At 54.6% G+C, this 16,883-nt stretch overlaps 8 protein-coding genes across 9 annotated transcripts; 6 read left to right on the forward strand and 2 right to left on the reverse strand.

Moving 5' to 3' along the window:
* Window positions 1-36: 36 nt before the first annotated feature.
* SDRG_13846 (hypothetical protein) lies at window positions 37-3,767 on the reverse strand. The gene is made up of 9 exons (XM_008619944.1): window positions 3,605-3,767; window positions 2,259-3,561; window positions 2,085-2,213; window positions 1,855-2,037; window positions 1,024-1,811; window positions 876-983; window positions 792-825; window positions 682-744; window positions 37-637 (listed from the first exon to the last, which is right to left on the reverse strand). Exons 1-9 carry the CDS (start codon window positions 3,748-3,750, stop codon window positions 98-100), a joined length of 3,294 nt encoding a protein of 1,097 aa, XP_008618166.1. The 5' UTR covers window positions 3,751-3,767; the 3' UTR covers window positions 37-97.
* A 167-nt stretch (window positions 3,768-3,934) lies between these two features.
* Window positions 3,935-5,123, forward strand: SDRG_13847 (hypothetical protein). The gene is made up of 2 exons (XM_008619945.1): window positions 3,935-4,603; window positions 4,665-5,123. Exons 1-2 carry the CDS (start codon window positions 3,982-3,984, stop codon window positions 4,991-4,993), a joined length of 951 nt encoding a protein of 316 aa, XP_008618167.1. The 5' UTR covers window positions 3,935-3,981; the 3' UTR covers window positions 4,994-5,123.
* A 1,194-nt stretch (window positions 5,124-6,317) lies between these two features.
* On the forward strand, window positions 6,318-8,417 carry SDRG_13848. Of its 2 annotated transcripts, XM_008619946.1 has the most exons (10): window positions 6,387-6,707; window positions 6,748-6,862; window positions 6,907-7,085; window positions 7,134-7,340; window positions 7,382-7,531; window positions 7,576-7,635; window positions 7,678-7,842; window positions 7,887-7,994; window positions 8,045-8,098; window positions 8,145-8,417. In XM_008619946.1, exons 1-10 carry the CDS (start codon window positions 6,387-6,389, stop codon window positions 8,310-8,312), a joined length of 1,527 nt encoding a protein of 508 aa, XP_008618168.1. In that variant the 3' UTR covers window positions 8,313-8,417. The 2 variants fall into 2 exon arrangements, with proteins under 2 accessions (XP_008618169.1, XP_008618168.1); XM_008619947.1 differs by having other exon boundaries at window positions 6,318-6,707; window positions 7,887-8,098.
* Window positions 8,418-10,480: 2,063 nt separating this feature from the next.
* SDRG_13849 (hypothetical protein) lies at window positions 10,481-11,387 on the forward strand. Its single transcript, XM_008619948.1, has 5 exons — window positions 10,481-10,584; window positions 10,630-10,831; window positions 10,881-10,938; window positions 10,985-11,052; window positions 11,100-11,387. Exons 1-5 carry the CDS (start codon window positions 10,523-10,525, stop codon window positions 11,322-11,324), a joined length of 615 nt encoding a protein of 204 aa, XP_008618170.1. The 5' UTR covers window positions 10,481-10,522; the 3' UTR covers window positions 11,325-11,387.
* Window positions 11,388-11,530: 143 nt separating this feature from the next.
* SDRG_13850 (hypothetical protein) lies at window positions 11,531-12,681 on the forward strand. Its single transcript, XM_008619949.1, has one exon. The coding sequence runs from the start codon at window positions 11,574-11,576 to the stop codon at window positions 12,615-12,617; it is 1,044 nt and encodes a 347-aa protein (XP_008618171.1). The 5' UTR covers window positions 11,531-11,573; the 3' UTR covers window positions 12,618-12,681.
* Window positions 12,682-13,216: 535 nt separating this feature from the next.
* SDRG_13851 (hypothetical protein) lies at window positions 13,217-13,933 on the forward strand. Its single transcript, XM_008619950.1, has one exon. It carries the CDS (start codon window positions 13,243-13,245, stop codon window positions 13,792-13,794), a length of 552 nt encoding a protein of 183 aa, XP_008618172.1. The 5' UTR covers window positions 13,217-13,242; the 3' UTR covers window positions 13,795-13,933.
* Window positions 13,848-16,153, reverse strand: SDRG_13852 (hypothetical protein; the record flags this gene model as incomplete). Its single annotated transcript, XM_008619951.1, has 5 exons — window positions 13,848-14,483; window positions 14,531-14,894; window positions 14,947-15,302; window positions 15,352-15,516; window positions 15,563-16,153. The coding sequence occupies 5 exons, from the start codon at window positions 16,151-16,153 to the stop codon at window positions 13,848-13,850; spliced, it is 2,112 nt and encodes a 703-aa protein (XP_008618173.1).
* A 55-nt stretch (window positions 16,154-16,208) lies between these two features.
* Window positions 16,209-16,850, forward strand: SDRG_13853 (mitochondrial inner membrane protease subunit 1). Its single transcript, XM_008619952.1, has 2 exons — window positions 16,209-16,672; window positions 16,722-16,850. The coding sequence occupies exons 1-2, from the start codon at window positions 16,253-16,255 to the stop codon at window positions 16,776-16,778; spliced, it is 477 nt and encodes a 158-aa protein (XP_008618174.1). The 5' UTR covers window positions 16,209-16,252; the 3' UTR covers window positions 16,779-16,850.
* The last annotated feature ends 33 nt before the right edge of the window (window positions 16,851-16,883 follow it).

The raw sequence follows: 16,883 nt of genomic DNA on the forward strand, positions 1-16,883 counted from the left end.
TAGAACCACCGGTCCCGATGCTTTCTTGACCAGCGGTGCTGTCTTCAATGGTCCATGCTCTCATTCAATCATTTATTGGTTTGACGCGAAAGCCGCGTTACGCGTTTTGGCGCTCACTCTGGATCACGCGGACGTCGTTGAGGAAGTTTGCAAGTTCTTGGAGAAAGCTCGGCTCGTCGCTTTGGCCTGCCCAGCTGCTGAGTACGCGCTCCGTTTGGCTTGCATCAAGGTTCGGGAACGTCTCTGCGATAAAGGTGTGGAGTGCGTTGTTGTAAAAGCTTGGAAAGTCCACGGACGCAATGCGGTAGAGGAGGACACAGAGCTCTTCGCGGAGAAGGTCCACGTGACCGCTGATGAGAAGCTTCAAAAGCGTGTGCAGATACGGCAGACGCACTTGGTCTTTGAACGCGTCAAACTCGAAGAGCTGGTGCGTCTTGTGGATGCGCTCGAGGAGCTGGACAATTTGCTTACACACGAACGGCGGAAGCGCGTCTTGGGTGAAGATCGTCCCGACGGCTTGAAGGATCGACACAAAGTACCGTCGGGCGTCGTCGTTTGCAAATGCCTTGCGCCGGCGCCCCGCGTCGTCAAACGTCATTTGGGACACGACAAAGAAGCGGTAATGCTTCTCCAAAATCTAAACGAGCTTGATAACGTGCATCGCATCCAGTCACGACGTACCTGCTCCATGAGAGCGATGAAGAATGGGACGACCGTGTCATAGTGCTTGTGCGCAAAAATGAGCTACACCAGCCGTGAGATCACATTCGTATTGAATATCGTTCTTGTACCTCGTGCAGCGGGCCAAAGCACAGGTCCAAAATGCTAGCCATCCTTGTATGAGTTCACTGTCGTGCGCATGGTGAAAATAGTACCTCTGGAGAAGATTGGCAAACGTAGAGGTGCTCTCTTCGACGAGAATGCGAAGCAGTTTCAGAAAGCCACAGAGCACGGCGGTCCCTGAAGCCCCGAGCGACTCGAGCCTACAGAAAATATAGGTGGTGCCGTGCACAAGAGTCGTACGCCGCGGTAAGTGGGGCATGCTGGAAGAGCTCGACGAAGGTCGAGATGATGCGGTGAATGAGCTCTGTGGGCATTTCCTTCCGAATTGAGTTGAGCACATCCGTATAGAGCCCCACAAGCTCGTTCGTGGCACCGACGGCCGTCGCAAGAGGTGCTTTTGGCGTGTTTACGTTCTGGTGCAGGTACGTGAGGTAGAGACGCACGAGCGAGAGAGCCGAGGCCATGACGGGCATCACGTGCGTCGCGAAGGACAACTTCATGGCCTTGGGCTTGAGGCGAATGGACGTCGCAAGCGCTCGGCAGATTGACACATCTCGCGTCAGTTGCGTCAAGAGCGATGTGCTCCCGACACGCTGGTCGTTTTGCTGGAGCGCAACCGTCGACTCGACAAACGAAGTGACGACAGGAGTAACGATCGCTTCGTATGCCGACACCCACTCGACCTCGGTCGCCGATGGCTGCAGAATAGCGTTGGAAACCGCCGTGTACAAGTTGGCTTGGATGAGAGGCGGTAGGTGTAAGCTGAAGCGAGGAAGCGTCGAGCGCAAAGTCGCCATGGCTGAGATCGACGCGTGGAGGCCGTGAGGAACGACAGCACCGACGCTTGCGAGCAGATGCAGAGCCGCTTGCATGACTGCTGACGGAGACGGAACAATCGAAGTATCGAGCGTTTGAAGAATGATCTGAACGACCGACTCCATGACGCTGAGAACGTCGTTCGTCGCACCTGACTGGAGCACGAATGGGACGCAGCCCATACAGAGCCGAACGCACGCAAGGGCTTCACACTAGAAATGAAATGTGAGCGACAGCCCTTGACCATGCTATTACCTCGAGCTCGACAAAGGCTGGACCGCGCGTATGCAGCCGGTGTCCCACAATGTACTCGGCGAGCTGCAAGAAGAGGCGCAAGATCGACCAGCCGGCCATCTTGTCCGACATGGCGTTGCTTGCGCTGTAGTGTTGTGCCGCGACGCACGATAGAAGCGCACATGACACAGTCAAATCGCGGACCTACAGTAATGCACTGTAGGTTTTGCATTCGTCAAGTTGCGTCGCACCGCAATCGTTTGAGCTTGCTTAGCATCACCCGATGGAATTGGCGCAGCATGGATCTCCAGAAATTGTGCTAATTGCGCTTGCACGATCGGGAGCATCTTTTCGAGCAGCGGCGGCGCACAAAACGGCAACTATATCCAAGAGGGTTGAAGAAAAAACGCAAGGCGATGGGATACCTGGGCAATCCGGCGAACGAGCGAGAAGCACTCAAACACAAAAGCCTTGAGATCCGACATCTCTGCGGACTCTTGCGCCTGGTCCTGGAGAGCACCGGTGCGGATTGCATTGAGCAGGTTGTCGCTTTCACCTCCAAGCTCGACGCCAATGGCGACCGGCAAAGCCTCGGGCGCTGGTTGTGGCTCATCATCAAGCTCTTCGAGTTGTGCCTCATTCGTTGAGTAGAGCATTCGGTCCACCAGGTGCATCATGACACCGACGAGACCGGCTTCGTATGATCGTAGTAGCGCAGGCTGCAGCGCTCCATGGACTTCGGCCTCCTCGACGTGAGAGACAAAGATCTCCCAGACTGTGAGGCAGTGAAAGAGGCCTGAAACGTGCGGCTGATGCTGCGTGAGACGCAACACGGCAGCGAGAAGGTCTGTGAGTCCCGAAGTAAGCGTGGGGGATTCGAGCCGGCGCAGGTGTTTCGTGAGAAATGCCTCCGTGAGGCCCGAGACTTTGTCGAGGTACGGTTCCGCCATGGCTGCCATTGCAGATGCGTCACAGCTTTCGAGGAGCGAGAGAAGCCCGCAAAGGACACGCTCGATGACCACGTCCGTGACTTGGTGCGCCCATTTCTTGGTGGCAAATACCACAAGCGTGTCACAAGCGGCTTGGGACGACGCATCCATGGCGAAGCGAGCGCTGTCTGCGACCGTGGCGCGGTTCGCCGCTAGCGCGAAGAGCAAATCGATCGTGTTTTGAAGAATGGCCGGTGTTGCATATTGCGGCAAGTCCAGCGTGTAGAGTTGTCCCAGGATGCGCAGCGCGGTGGTGGCCACCGCGTCGTGGAAAGCGGGGGCGTGGGGCAACGGTGCCTGCAGCTTGGACGCGACATCCGACAGCACATTTGTCGTCAAAATGACAAGAGCATCGAGCTGCGTCTGGAATTGCGCGCGCTGCCGAGCTCGATCCTTGGTGAGCGTCGGAAAGAGCCCTCGCGCGTCATCGTGCGAGACGCATATTTCTTCGCACACAACGGCGAGAAGTTCGAGGCCAGCGTGGTGGTATGTTGAAGACGTTGGAGCCGCAATCGTTTCGTGAAGCTGGCTGAGAAATTGGATCATCGCGTCTTGGCGCAAGACCACGTAGACAAGCACGACGCGCAGCTTCGAGACGACGTAAGACGGCATCCCGGGTGCTGGCTCGAGCACTGCTGTCCAAATGAAGCTTATGAGCTGTTGCAAATCGAGCTCGACTGGCGATCGCACGAGACCTTCTAGCGTTGCGACTGCAAACCACAGACGCTTCTCGTCGGTCCTAAAAGTGCGTTGGCCGCATGGTTCATGAGAACCGCACCTACGAGGTCTGGAGCAGCTGCAGCGCTACGAGCTGCGTCTTGTAGGGCGCGAGAAACGCTATCGCACGAGCACGGTCGTCGGCGGTCGCTTGGGGCGCAAAGCCGAGAGCTACATCGAGCGCCCGGTCAAAGTCGGCGTCTGGTTCCATCTTGCGTTGCCAAGCACCCAACGAGAATGAAAGATCGACCGCATATTTTTATTCCAGGGTTTTATTATAAATACATTTAGCAAGTAGTCCAATGCAAAGACGAATAAAATGGCAATCGGCCCCAAACGCTTGATACCCGGTTGCCAGGTGCTTCAAACGAACCGGTTCCATGTACTAACCGGTTCCGATCCCCACAGTGGCTGGTTGGTAATTTTGACCGCAAGACGCAGCATGAGCGGAACCCGCCAACGCCTCGAGCGCTTCTACGCCAAGTACAACCCGGACAAGATCTCGGAGATCGAAGCCGCCCTGGAGCGCTACAAGGGTCGGGAGGCTAGCTTGTTTGAGGCCCTTGTGCGCAAGTACGGCCCCGAGCCAGCGGCGAACGAAGAGATCACGTTCGTCGATGCCATGACGTTGCGCCTCCAGGCATTCTACGAGAAGTACAACCCGGAGAAGATCGGCGAAGTTCCAACCGTCCTCGCCAAGTATGCGGGCAAAGAGCGCCAGCTCTTTGAAGCCCTTGTGCGCAAGTACGGCCCCGAGCCCGGCGACGAGCAAGAGGAATACGACGATGATGACGAGGACGACGAGGACGACGACGAAGAGGACGTCACTACGCCCGAGGGGAGTCCGCTGTCCAAGGTAATTGTTTACTGCCCCATCGACAACCTCCCGCCGGACTACTGCGAATACGGCCCGATGTTCAACGAGTGCAAGCCGTGGCTCGTGGAACACTGCCCAAACCTCTTCATCCAAAAGTACAGCCGCACGATCTCCGAGCTTGTTGAAGTTGAGGCTCAAATCGCTGCTGGCGTTGAAGGCATCACTTTGGAGGCCGAAGGCAGCAAGAGTACGTACCCAATTGCACTCATACTCTTTGTCACTTACTCACGACACAATGTGTGTACTAGGCGTCAAGAAGAAGAAGCAAAAGGCTGCCGAAGAAGGCAAGCGGGGTGGCAAGGTATTTGTCGAGCGTTTCCAGCGTCAGAAGAAGAAGTTTGTCACGGTCATCGCGGGCCTCGACGAATACGACCTGAACCTCAAGGACATCTCAAAGCGCATGGGCAAGAAGTTTGCTTGCTCGGCTACCGTCGTCAAGCTTGACAGCGGCAAGAGTCAGGTCCAGCTGCAGGGTGACGTGCAGCACGACCTCCCGATCTGGCTCGTGGAGGAGTTCAGCATCCCGGAAGAAGCCATCTTCTTCCTGGAAAAGGGCAAGATCGACCCCGCGTTCTAAATGACGCCCTTCCTGATAGCCGCGAAGTGGATGATGACAGATGGAATTCATGATATTTGATGATCGCGCTTTATCAAGCTGCTCACAGCTCGAGACCCTTCTTGCGAAGAAACGCTTTGGCTTGCAGGTCCTTGTGGCACCACTGAACTTTTGTGCTTGGGCAGTTCCGCAGGCGCTGCATCCTTCGCGTCACGAGGTAGGCGAGGCAAAGGGCGATGATACTTGTCAAGACGACCAGGCCGAGGATGGAAGCGCGCAAACCCGGGCCATCGCGAAGCACGGTCGTGTCGAGCATGATGGCGTCCGGGTCGTTTTTGCAGTACGGATATCTGGGTACTCTTTCCGGATTCTGCTGGGCGAGAAAAGCGTGTCAAAATTCAAGGTCAAGTCAAAGCAAAGCCATAAGTTTATGTATGGCCTTAGTTGTCAAAAGTTAGAGGGGTACGGACATGGGTACCGCGTGAGCGAGTCTCCTTGAACGACGTCAAAAGACTCGTCGTCGTCGAGGTGCCGCTAATGCCATGCACCTTATGCGGTGTAAAGCTGACGAATATGACCCATGGTACGGACCAGTACCGGTACCTCTCGACCAAGAGATTTGGTTATTCCCTTGCTCTCGACACCCTGACCACTGGAGATCCCTCTGGAGATCTTCGAACGCCGTAAATCGCTCCAAGCCGTTCATGTCATGTCCTGTTTTTGTGCCATCTTACATGGAAGCAATGCCAGTCTTGCGGCAGTATGTTTCTGGTGTGCTTGGCATTTCCCGACTGTGTATGTATTGCCTTTTTATCTCGCCTCGGCACCTTGTCTGTACAAAAGGGTGCCACACACATCATGTGTGTGTGGCACGATCTCACAGACTCTTCTCAAGGTAGTTGCTTAATTGGCTGCGCCGGTGTTACTTGTCTTGTTAGTCCAGGAATCCGACCCGATCGGATGTCGAATTTGATTGAGCAATGAATGAACTGATTGAAGTGATTCTGCGTGTGCAAGGCCGCAACTACAGTACCTGGTAGGTAGTTCGATACTTCGCCAGAGGAGGGGGTCGAAAATGACGTGCACGAAGAAAATGACGTACTACGAACTATTTGAAGTAGACGAATCGGAGCATGAGGCGGGTGATGAATGTAAGCCATGCGCCGCGATATAAAGATCGGAAACGACTAATACCTAAATTGCACGCACTCGTCGCCGTCGCTTCTCAGCGGTACGAAGTCTTGTCTTGCAAAGAAAACACACTCGTCGGCTCGCAATTGTGCAGATCGACTCACAAAGGCCTGTGATTGGTCAAGCCTGAGGAAAGTCCTTATGAACCAATCAGCAGAGGCTGGCGCGGGTGACAGAGTCAGTCTGTCATTTCCGCTTGGCGTCGAACGACTGCGTGACTGAGATGCTGAGCCTCCGCCGCCTCCACCCGCTCTTGCTGCACCGCACTTTCGCCTCGTCGGCGCGACCGCTCCTTGACATCTATCAGGAGGCAGTGACGAAGCAAGAGATTCGCGCTGACGCCGTACAGGTCAAGGCACTCGTGCACCTCCAGCGCCTCCAGGATGAAGTGCTCGACATGGACCTCTCGACGCCCGCTGCAATTGCGATCGAAGAGCCGACATCCATGTTTTCGGCCTGGTTTGGTGCAAAGGAAGCGCGCGTGCCTGAAAAGAAGGCGAGCCCCAAGGGCGTCTACATGCACGGCGGCGTGGGCTGTGGCAAGGTTTGCTTTTTGCATTGATCACGTTTCTAACGAGATGTAGACGTTTCTTATGGACATGTTCTACGACAACTTGCCAATCGAAAGCAAGCGCCGTGTGCACTTCCACAAGTTTATGCTCGAAGTTCACGAGAAGATGCACACGCTGCGCAAAGCAGGTAACGCGTTTACCTTGAGAGAATCAATAGACCAACATATCTAGGCTTGCACGAGGATCCAATCCCGCACATCACGAAGGAGCTTGTCGCGACGAGCCGCGTCATTTGCTTTGACGAGTTTCAAGTCACGGACGTCGCTGATGCGCTTATTTTGCGCCGCCTCTTTTCGGCCATGATCGAGGCCGGTAGCATCGTCGTTGCTACATCCAACCGCCCACCGACAGTATATGGCTGTATTTTTGTATTTACATTGTCTCACATATCTTGCTAGGATTTGTATAAGAACGGTCTCCAGCGCGACTTGTTTTTGCCGTTCATAGCGCTGCTTCAGGAAACTTCTGTCGTGCACTCACTTGACGAGTCCTCAACGGACTATCGCAAGCTCAAGGGCGAAGATGAAGTTGAACACGTATATCGACAGCCTCTCACGGAAGCCAACCGGCGACTGTTCTACGAGCACTTTAAGCTCTTCACCAAGGTATCGATCAATACGTTAAAGTAGCCACATGGTAGACGTAGGGCGACGCAATCGAGCCCGTGAAGCTGCACACGCAGGGTCGTACCGTGAACGTGGAACACGCGGCGATTCGCGAAAAAGTTTGCCAAGTTACGTTCTCCGAGCTCTGTGACAAGCCGCTTGGCGCTGCCGACTATCTCGCCCTTGGCGAGGTACTGTTTCTTCTTATCAACATCACAACTCAAATGTCGTGTAGGCTTTCGACACTGTGTTTGTCCAGGATATTCCGCTCCTCGATATTAGCAACCGCAACACGGTATGTTGACGCGGATCGCCCACTCGCTTAGGAAATGGATAGACACGTCGTTTCATCACATTTGTCGACTGCATGTATGAGAAGAAAGTCCAGCTCTACTGTCTCGCGGACGCGCTTCCGATGCATCTCTTGGTGCAAAACCCAGAAAGCAAATCCGTGCTTGACGAAGCATTTGCGTTCGATAGAACAGTCTCCCGTCTCCTCGAGGTATCTGCAGGTTGTGGTGTGCAGTTTGTTAACTGCTACGCTAGATGCAAAGCGAGGAGTATGTGACGAAGGCTATCGATGCGCAAAAGCCGGACCGATTCGAGCTCCTCGAGACGCTGCGTGTCAAGGAAATTCTGTACGATGACGTCAAAGTACGTCGCGTTGCCTAAAGTTATCAACGAACGTGTCTTGTTGCGACTAGAGACTCTGGAATGGGTACAACACCAACGCCAATGGCTTCTTGGAGCAGCACGAGGTGGGGTCATACACGATATTCAATCAATTCGTCTGAGGGTTCATAGATGCGCGTGCTGCTGGAAGACATTAACGAGCTTCATGACGGATCGCGCGATGTACCGCCGCAAGTGCTCGAAGAGATCTTCCGTGAATATACCAAGAAGGTGCCGCGCCTTACGTTCCCGCAGTTTCAAGCGTTCTGGAAAGCCAAGGGCCTTACCAAGTGGTGGTAAGATGATACTTACATGGACCAGGCAGGCATCTACCGTATATGAACGTGTTTCGCGTTATCTTTATCACAATAACTTCGATCGAATACGTACATACTGTACTAGCAATCTTCTTCTTTATTTGCTCGCCGGGCCGTGGCTGCGCAGGCGGCGGCGCGGGGGCTCGTGGGGTGCTCGTGGCCGCGAGTGAGGCCCAAGATGACACAATTCGCAAAGGCCTTCCAGGCTTCGCCGTCGGCGGCAAACCTACACAATTTCTTGAGGTCAGATCATCGAGAGACGCTAGTGACTGAGGCGGCGTCAGCGATTGTCCTGCTGCAACTTGCAGGACGATCGGCAACGTCAGCTTGGTACACCCTAAAAACGGGGTGCCTTGGGCGGGGCGAATACAATAAGTGGGCGGCGGCAATGTAGATCAAGCATATCTCTTTCATGATTTTGATGTGAATTTGGGATTCGGGCGTTTAACCCTATTGTGATAAACAGGTTGTCCATTTCATGCATCATTTTGAGTGTGATCGAATTCTCGCGTCCAACAGCACATGCCGGCTATTGTTTGGTTCCGGTGTCAATGCGTACGCGATGTGCAAGAACAAGGTAGACCATTGGACGTGTCTCCGTTGTTTGCTGGCCTGCAGTTCAGCACCAGTTTCGAGTCACTAATTGAATAATCTGCAAGTCGCAGACCACAAGTTAACCCACAAATCCCTCGAAGGCGCAACTGGCCGCGTTCGAATTCAGGCGAGCGTCGAGTTTTTATCCTTGGCATTGTGATGCGGGTCCCGTATCGATGCGCTTGGCGGCAAATATAAAAGCAATGTCCACCGCGGGATGGATCTCTCCGTACGCAGCTCACTCCCAACGACCAAGTGGTGAGCCAACTCCCGCGCATTCAGGCGTAGCGCTACGTATGCGAAGTCTTTTTGTGTCATAATGAAGATAACGCGGAACACGTTCATATATATATATAATGTCCATCAACAGTCAGTTGCGCAAAAATATGTTGAATATATATTACACTGGTACTTGGTAACGTCGATGTGGTGGTCGCAATCGTGTCCATAAACAGAGGGAGGTATTCATAGAATTCGAGTTTCATGATGTTGCCGCATCAACATCTTCGACGATCGACCTATTTACGTCGTCAAGACGCAGTGTTTCAGAGGCAAACTCAATCTTAGCACTGCGTATAACACCTCGGGCATTGAAAATCCCAGATGAAAAGTTAAAAAGTGCATACCATGTACTAATCGTAACCTCGTTTTTGTATTTCCCCTCAAGCCTTTTCCGACAACAGAACGTGCTGACACGCCCTGTAGTCGGCAGTAGCCCGCCCACCCCAAAGGACAGAAATGTACCTAACGCAAGACAAGTCGAGCTTCGGTGCCACTACTGTCAATTGAAGCGTGTTTGGTGACCACCGCCTTGCGGCAAATGGCCGCCCTGCAGACAAGCTACACAGAAAAACACAAGGGTATTTCTATCCGCCCCAACTTTAACTGTGGTCCTCATGTATCCGGGGTACAGTTGGTAAAATGACGCGGGATCTATTGCCTAGTCCTATTTCAAGTACTGTGGCTGCGATTGCTAATTCTATAATGAGGAAGACAGGCGGTTGGGCATGACTGCCGAGCTCGCCACCAATCATTTCGAGCAAAACGGAGTCACACCAATTATATGACCTATAGCTCGTCAAATAGTGTTTAGATTACGTTCCGCTGTTGCTCCGACCATGCATGCATCCATAGATGCACCATTGTACAGCATTAGCACGCACGATGCTAACGAGACCCTATAGATCATCTCTACTTGTACTAACATGCATGAAGTGTGAGGGAAAGTCCTTGCCAACCTTGAACGGTTGAACGCATAGATACACACAACACGGGCACTCGTCTTACTCGTGCTCTTTGCAGTAACTATCAGAAGTTTTCCCCTGTGGAAAATGCTCTGCACGTGTAGTGTACTGGGTGTTGCGCAGTTATTTATTTGCCAAGCACACACAGCTCGGGCGTACATCAAGGGTTGTCGTCTATTACAGCAAGTACAGCTGCAAGTACTACGGTAGCACAATTGTGCAATTGCATGGCTTGGACTTGGGCCGATGGACCCTGAAGGGACGGCAATTACTACATTATTTTGGCCAATCAGCGGCCACAATGTATTCCAGTGACTTTTCCCTTGCATTTTTGACGGACCGCGTGGAAGCCAGCATGACGTCGACGTTCCTTACACTCGTATGCGCGCTCTTTTGCGGCCTCATGGCTGTTGCCAGGTACATGCGTGCATGTGAGCTCTCTTTCACTGAGGCTTGGTGTAGTGCTGTGGACCTTGAAGGCCGCATCTACTTACCTGCGATGGCGTCCGAGGATGCCGTGGACGCGATTAGCCCGTTCAAGGTCGTCCTCGACGGCGGTCTTCGCTCGACGCTCTCGACTGCTGATGGCCGCTTCGCCTTCCTTGATGTTGGGCCTGGCCGCTACACTATTGATATCTTCTCGCCCGTGTACATGTTCAGCCAAGTGCGTTCACTTCAAGGCAAAGCTCCAGCGCCTCATGTGTCCATTGTAGTTCAAGGTAGACATCAGCGCCGACGAGCAAATCCGTGTTCTTGAGTTCAAGTACCCCGGTACGAAATAAGATGCTGACTTTATCGGCTCACAGGCCGCATATAGGCACCGGGAAGATGCCCGTGAGTCACCCCCTTGTTGTCGAGGCGCACATCAAGGTGCAGTATTTCCAGGTAAATCATTCTCGTATTGATTGCTTACTCCTCATACTCTGCACCAGCCGCGTGAGAAGCTCAGCATTCTTGACTTGGTCCGCAACCCATCCTTCTTGGCGCTCATCGTGCCCATCGTCATGGTCTGGTTGCTTCCCAAGCTTTCTGAGGGGATGATGGACCCGGAAGAGTACAAGAAGGCACAGGAAGAGATGGGGTCAACGGACCCGCAATCGATGATCCGGAGTATGTTTGGCGCGCCCGAGCCCAAGGACGACGAGGATAGTGACTGAGCACCCTTGGTAGTACTGCAAGGCTTCTCGTGAGACCAATCAATATAGCCCTGCATCTCTTCACTTCGTGCAGCAATTTGCTGCAAACTGCAATTTGGAGGGAAAATGGCTGGAAATTTTTAAGAACACGGCGAAGAACTTAAACTTGCCGGTTGTAGCAAACCGTGCAACGCCAATAAAAATGGAGACTTTTCATTGCGGGTGGCCAGTCAGGGGGCAGGAAAATTTGAATTTTGATCCAATCCCACAATGGCGCGGCCGACTGCGACTCCAGACGCTGCCCTCCGGCGCGGGCCCGTCACGAGCGAGAAGCCTGCGCGCAAGCGCCGCCTGGAAACGCGCGTGGCCTCTGTGAAGAAACTCAAGATCACGAAGGCACCGGCCAAACCTCTCAGCGATACTCGATCGGCGGAGCTTGCAGCCGAGTTCGTGGACCACGACGTCGCATCGGTCTACAAGGTAATTCACAAGACGACGGGCGCGCTGGGTGGCAACGCTGCGGGCGGTGCTATCTACGGCGAGATTACGCGCAACTCAATGGGCAAGATCCTCGAGTACATGCAGGAGCACTGCGAGCTCGGCCGCGACTCGGTGTTCTTGGACATTGGCAGCGGCCTCGGAAAGCCCAACTTCCACGCCTCGATTACGCCTGGCGTTGCAATCTCGTACGGCATTGAGCTTGAAGATCAGCGCTGGCAGCTCAGCTTGTCGAACCTCCAGGGTGTGCTCAAGACGTCAGCTCTGTATCCGAAAGTCAACCCAGTCATCTTTACGCAAGGCGACATCACTGACGCCCTGTCGCTCGAGCCGTTCTCGCACGTCTATAGCTTCGACGTTGGCTTCCCGCCCGCAGTCATGGCGCACGTTGCCGAATGCTTCAATGAGAGCGTATCGGCGCGCTACTTCATCAGCTTTCATCAACCGCGCAAGGTCCTCGAGCAATACGGCTTCGAGGTCGATGAGATCGGTCGCCTCGGTACGTCCATGGCAGGCTCGAGCGAAGGCCACACGGTCTACTTCTACCGCAAAACAGCGCTGCCCACACGCACAAAAGAGACGAAGGAAAAGAAGGTCGACCCGCTCTTCGGCGCCGGCTTCCATGTTGTGCAGCAAGGACACGACGCAGTGCTATCGTGGGTCGAGGCTCAATTTTCCCAACGCTTCAGCCAAGGCCGGACACGCCGCCAAGTACAGCTCGCTAAAGCCGCAACTCCTTCTAGCTTGCGCGAGAAGAAACTCGAGACGTTCTACAAAGTTGTGCGTCGGGGACCTGCCAGCGTCAAGGCAAAGTAGGTGCCGGACTTAAAGGGAGGAGTACGATAAGGTGCATAGTAATACATGCTGCATTTGACGAATATCTCTTATTCGACTAGTCTGCCCAGCTGCTGGGCTTTCGTCTCGGCACGGACGTGCTCGCAGGACGTGTCGAAGATGGTGGGTCGATGGCGGCACCAGGCATCGTCGGGGCCACCGGGTCGTCCTTCTGGTGTGGCTTCTTTGTGAATTGGCGGTAGCGATACCAAAGCCAGAGTGTGCAGTAAGTAGACCATACGAATGTCGTCTGGCGGAAGGACGGCGAGACCTTGAGCGCGACCACGAACAGCACGGCAAGGACGAGGAAGACGTTGAGGTACATCGAAGGACGAAGAATTATGCCACCTGGCTCGACGTTTTTTATACGGGGTCGACGGCCCCCAACGTCTTCATATTCGGCGCGTGTCACGATTTGTTAATTTAAGTACCGGTACCCGGGGGTGGCCCTTAAAAATATGGGGTGCTCGAAACAGCACCAAACGATATTATTATAGTATTAAAATGACAGTCATGATGGATCTATGCTTAACACTATTTGGTAGTATGTGGAAAATAGTGGGATCTAGCAGGATAACAATCTTGGGCAGCCGCAGACGAGTGAATAATGACTGGGTACGCCAAGCTCATCGCCGCCCTCGGCGAGAAGCCGCTGGAGAAGACGTCGGCCCTGGAGGTCGTTGACGAAGACATGGACACGCATGAATTCGACGCAGCCGAAGCCGCGGACAAAACGATGCGATGCGCAGACTTGCTCAGCCAAGCGCTCGAGGCCGCGCACACGCTCCAAAGCAACGACGGCGAGGCGCCGACGTACGACGCCATTATCAAGGATCTGCTTGCTATGGATGGCTCTGTCAAGGAGCTCACAAAGATGTCAAGCTCAATGGCGCATGGTCTCAAGGCAAGCCGCAGCTTGCTTGGTGGTGCAGAGGTTGCTCTCGAGTTGTCGGACGAAGCCACCGAGGCACGCTTTGACGAGCTGTACATGGAAGGCTTTGCGTCGGCGTTTGGCGATGAGATCGACAAGTTCCGCCAAGACGACGCGTTCGAAGCAAAGGACGTGAGCTATCTCATTACGTGTATAAAGGCTGGGGGCGACGTCTTCTCGCCCATCGAAAAGTCCCTCTTCGTCACGTCCCGTGACTCGAAACAGTAGACTTCATCGTAATATATAGCACACATTAACGAGACCAGTCGCTATCTTGGGCGTTAGGCCGTCACGACCATGCGCAGCAGCTTAAGCGCCTTGTCTTCGTTCTTGGCGATCGTAGCCTTGAGCGTGTTGATCTTGTGCAGCTGCTCCTTGATCTGCTCGTCCACCTCGACGAGTTGCAGGTTGAGCGGCTGCAGCGCATCCTCCGACTTCTTCTTCTCTTCCTCAAGCACGACGCACTTGCGCTCGTACTCTTTTTTCCAACTCTCGAGCTCCCGCGCCATCGCTTCCATGTCTTCGTACACGTACTCGATGCACTTGCCGACGGGGTTTGTCGCCTGACAGATCTTCTGAATCGCGAGCCGAAGCTCGTTCATCTCCGCGACCGTCGACGTTCCGCTCTTGGTCTTCTCCTTGAAGGACTTGCGCCGTTTCCCGAGCCGGATGCCACCGTCGACGTCCTTGACATCTTCGTCGTCTTTGGCCTTGCGGTTCGCCTCTTCGTCCGCGGTTTGGTCCTTCAGGATGTTGCGCACAAGCTTGCCGTGACTGTCGTTGTCGCCACTTATCTCACGCCCTCGCCCAATGCTGTTGTCACCCTCGCCACCCTCGTCGTCGCTCTCAGCGTTGTCGCCGTCCTTCATGATGCCCACCGTCGGCGTCGCCTTGTCGTCGCGCACTAGTCGACCGACCTACATGCAGCTACGTGTAGGCAATTGATTTTTATGTCTGCTCGCACCTCCTTGACGTTTTCCTTTAGCTTGGGCGGGCGCCGGCGCGCGGTCGTTGGTCGTGCCGTGCGGTTGGCAGTACCAGGTTTGACATCGTCCTCATCGTTATCGGGTGCCTTTGTCTTGAGGTCCGCGTCATCATCGAGACCTGTGACCGTGAGTGGTTTCATTGGCCCAGGTCCTGCTGCTGCAGGCTCCGGCTCCTTTGCTTTTGGCTGCGCCTTCGCTTCCTTCTTGGCGTCAGCAGCTGGTTGGTCGTCGGTGCGTGGCGCTGCCACTGATGGTCGTTTGGACTTGGACTCGGCCGAGCGTGAAGGCTGCAATGTCGTGTCGCCAGCCAGCACGCGCTGCACTGAGGCGCTTGCGTTGCCGCTAGAACCAAGTCATCGAGTAGTGACGCATCACATCCACGATACACACGTACGCTTTGGCAGCGACAGCCAAAAGCTGCAGAAACTTGTTGGTTTCTTCGGGCTCGAGGCCCGCGACGATCTTTGCAGGCTTGGCCTCGATCTCGACGTTGAGGTGTACGCTAACGCAGCTGAGAATCTTTTGGAGATAGTCGATCTTGGGCTGCTTCTCTTTGATCGCGTTCGAGTCGAGCTCGTCGCCCGCGTAAAGTCCATCCGCAAACCCTGTCGCGCGCGCGATTTCCGAGACAATATCATGGAGGAATCGGAACGGCGGTTTGCCCAAGAGCTTGGCCGACATTTTGGGCTTTGTAATGAGCTTCTCAATCACATCTTTTGTGCGCTCGACGTCACTGTTGCATTCACCAATCTGCACGACATATGTATCTTCCAAAACGACCCAACAGCATGTCGCTTACCTGCGCGGCGTATTCGCTACTACCACCACCACCATTGTTGTCCTCGCGAGTCGCCTTGCTGTTGCTAGAAGGGCGGCTAGAGCTGCTCGCTGACGATGGCTTGGGTTCGGCCTCTTTCTCGCGGTCTTGCTTTGCTTTCTCTTCTTTGGCCCGTCGTGCACGCTCCTATGGACATGGAAATGGAATTTGGCGTACGCAACCAAGGACATACCCGAGCTTTCTCCTCCGCCTTGGCTTTTTCTTCGGCCTTAGCCTTCTCATCCGCTTCCTTCGACGCAGCATCGTCTTTCGGCGCTTCTTTAGCCGGCGGTGTCGATTCGCGTTTAGCCTCGGGTTTGGCTTCTGCCACGGGTGCTGCACCGCCCGTGCTACCAGCAAGTGTTTCAGGTAGCGCAGGGTACGCCACCAGCGTCTTTTGTACAGCGCCACCCCAGTCGAGACCGGGGTTGGACGCAGCGGCTGCGAGGTCGGCGAGGAAGATGTTGGTATTTTCGGCCTCGAGACCGGCGACGATCTTGGCAGACCGGACGTCAATGTCGCGGCCATGGCATTGACCAGCGCAATAAATCATCTTGTCGAGGAACTGCAGCTTTTGGTGTTTCTCCTTGATGTTGGCCGAGTCGAGCTCGAACTCGGTGTAGAGGCCCTTGGCAAACCCCGTGGCCGCGATGAGCGCCGTGAAGATGTCATGGATGAAGCGGAACGGCGGCTTGAGGAGGAGCTTCTCCGCAAGCTTCGGCTTGGGAATCAGCGGCTGGAGCGTCTCCTGCGTCTTCTTAATAAGCTCGTTCACGTCGCCCATACCAAAAGTTGTGAAAACGCGATCTTCACCCGCGACCCGTCGGCGTGGTTTTGTGCCGGATTTCGCTCGCCGTATCCGGACGGCAACAAAAGTCTCTGGATGAGCGAGCTTGCCAAGGTCGCGGGCGGCCTCGCGCGCTTCGGCGGCCTCGTCTTCTGTGCGCTGCAACTTGGCGACGTGGTACTCTGCGTTGGACCGAGTATGCTTCCGACGCTCAACGAGCATGGTGACATCGTGCTCCTGGACAAGATCACCCCGCGCTTCCGGCGCCTGCGGAACGGTGAGGTGGTGATCGCCAAGTCGCCATCCAACTTCCGCCAGACGGTTTGCAAGCGCATTGTGGCGTCCGAGGGCGAAACGGTCGGCCTCAAGCATCGCTACAACTCGAGCCGCATTGAGATGAAGACTGTGCCCAAGGGCCACGTATGGCTCGAGGGCGACAACAAGAAGGACTCGCACGACTCGCGCTACTACGGCCCTGTTCCGTACGCGCTTATCCAAGGGCGCGTCGCCTTGCGCGTACGTATCTATGATGAGCGGCATTGGATGCTGACGACGAGGATCGTAGATTTGGCCGCTCACGCAACTTGGGAGCCTTGCTAGTACGCCGCTGACGACCGATTAATTTAGCCCACGTCACAATGATCATGACGATGATGTAACGACGACTACAAAGCACTTTGGCGCGTGGACCACACTACTGGCTTATGGAGATGCGCAGCGCCGACCG

This window comes from Saprolegnia diclina (genome assembly GCF_000281045.1).
Source record: "Saprolegnia diclina VS20 unplaced genomic scaffold supercont1.63, whole genome shotgun sequence".
Lineage (NCBI taxonomy): Eukaryota > Oomycota > Saprolegniomycetes > Saprolegniales > Saprolegniaceae > Saprolegnia > Saprolegnia diclina.

Excerpts from the sequence above, each read along its gene's own strand:
- SDRG_13846 (XM_008619944.1), bottom strand. The coding sequence starts at position 3,750 with ATGGAACCAGACGCCGACTTTGACCGGGCGCTCGATGTAGCTCTCGGC. Across the intron at positions 3,562-3,604 it reads CTGCAGCTGCTCCAGACCTC|GACCGACGAGAAGCGTCTGT; the intron begins GTAGGTGCGGTT and ends ACGCACTTTTAG. Across the intron at positions 984-1,023 it reads CATGCCCCACTTACCGCGGC|GCTCGAGTCGCTCGGGGCTT; the intron begins GTACGACTCTTG and ends TATTTTCTGTAG.
- SDRG_13847 (XM_008619945.1), top strand. The coding sequence starts at position 3,982 with ATGAGCGGAACCCGCCAACGCCTCGAGCGCTTCTACGCCAAGTACAAC. Across the intron at positions 4,604-4,664 it reads GGAGGCCGAAGGCAGCAAGA|GCGTCAAGAAGAAGAAGCAA; the intron begins GTACGTACCCAA and ends TGTGTGTACTAG.
- SDRG_13848 (XM_008619946.1), top strand. The coding sequence starts at position 6,387 with ATGCTGAGCCTCCGCCGCCTCCACCCGCTCTTGCTGCACCGCACTTTC. Across the intron at positions 7,086-7,133 it reads CATCCAACCGCCCACCGACA|GATTTGTATAAGAACGGTCT; the intron begins GTATATGGCTGT and ends ATATCTTGCTAG. Across the intron at positions 7,532-7,575 it reads ACTATCTCGCCCTTGGCGAG|GCTTTCGACACTGTGTTTGT; the intron begins GTACTGTTTCTT and ends AATGTCGTGTAG.
- SDRG_13849 (XM_008619948.1), top strand. The coding sequence starts at position 10,523 with ATGACGTCGACGTTCCTTACACTCGTATGCGCGCTCTTTTGCGGCCTC. Across the intron at positions 10,832-10,880 it reads CCGTGTACATGTTCAGCCAA|TTCAAGGTAGACATCAGCGC; the intron begins GTGCGTTCACTT and ends TGTCCATTGTAG. Across the intron at positions 11,053-11,099 it reads TCAAGGTGCAGTATTTCCAG|CCGCGTGAGAAGCTCAGCAT; the intron begins GTAAATCATTCT and ends ACTCTGCACCAG.
- SDRG_13850 (XM_008619949.1), top strand. The coding sequence starts at position 11,574 with ATGGCGCGGCCGACTGCGACTCCAGACGCTGCCCTCCGGCGCGGGCCC.
- SDRG_13851 (XM_008619950.1), top strand. The coding sequence starts at position 13,243 with ATGACTGGGTACGCCAAGCTCATCGCCGCCCTCGGCGAGAAGCCGCTG.
- SDRG_13853 (XM_008619952.1), top strand. The coding sequence starts at position 16,253 with ATGAGCGAGCTTGCCAAGGTCGCGGGCGGCCTCGCGCGCTTCGGCGGC. Across the intron at positions 16,673-16,721 it reads AAGGGCGCGTCGCCTTGCGC|ATTTGGCCGCTCACGCAACT; the intron begins GTACGTATCTAT and ends CGAGGATCGTAG.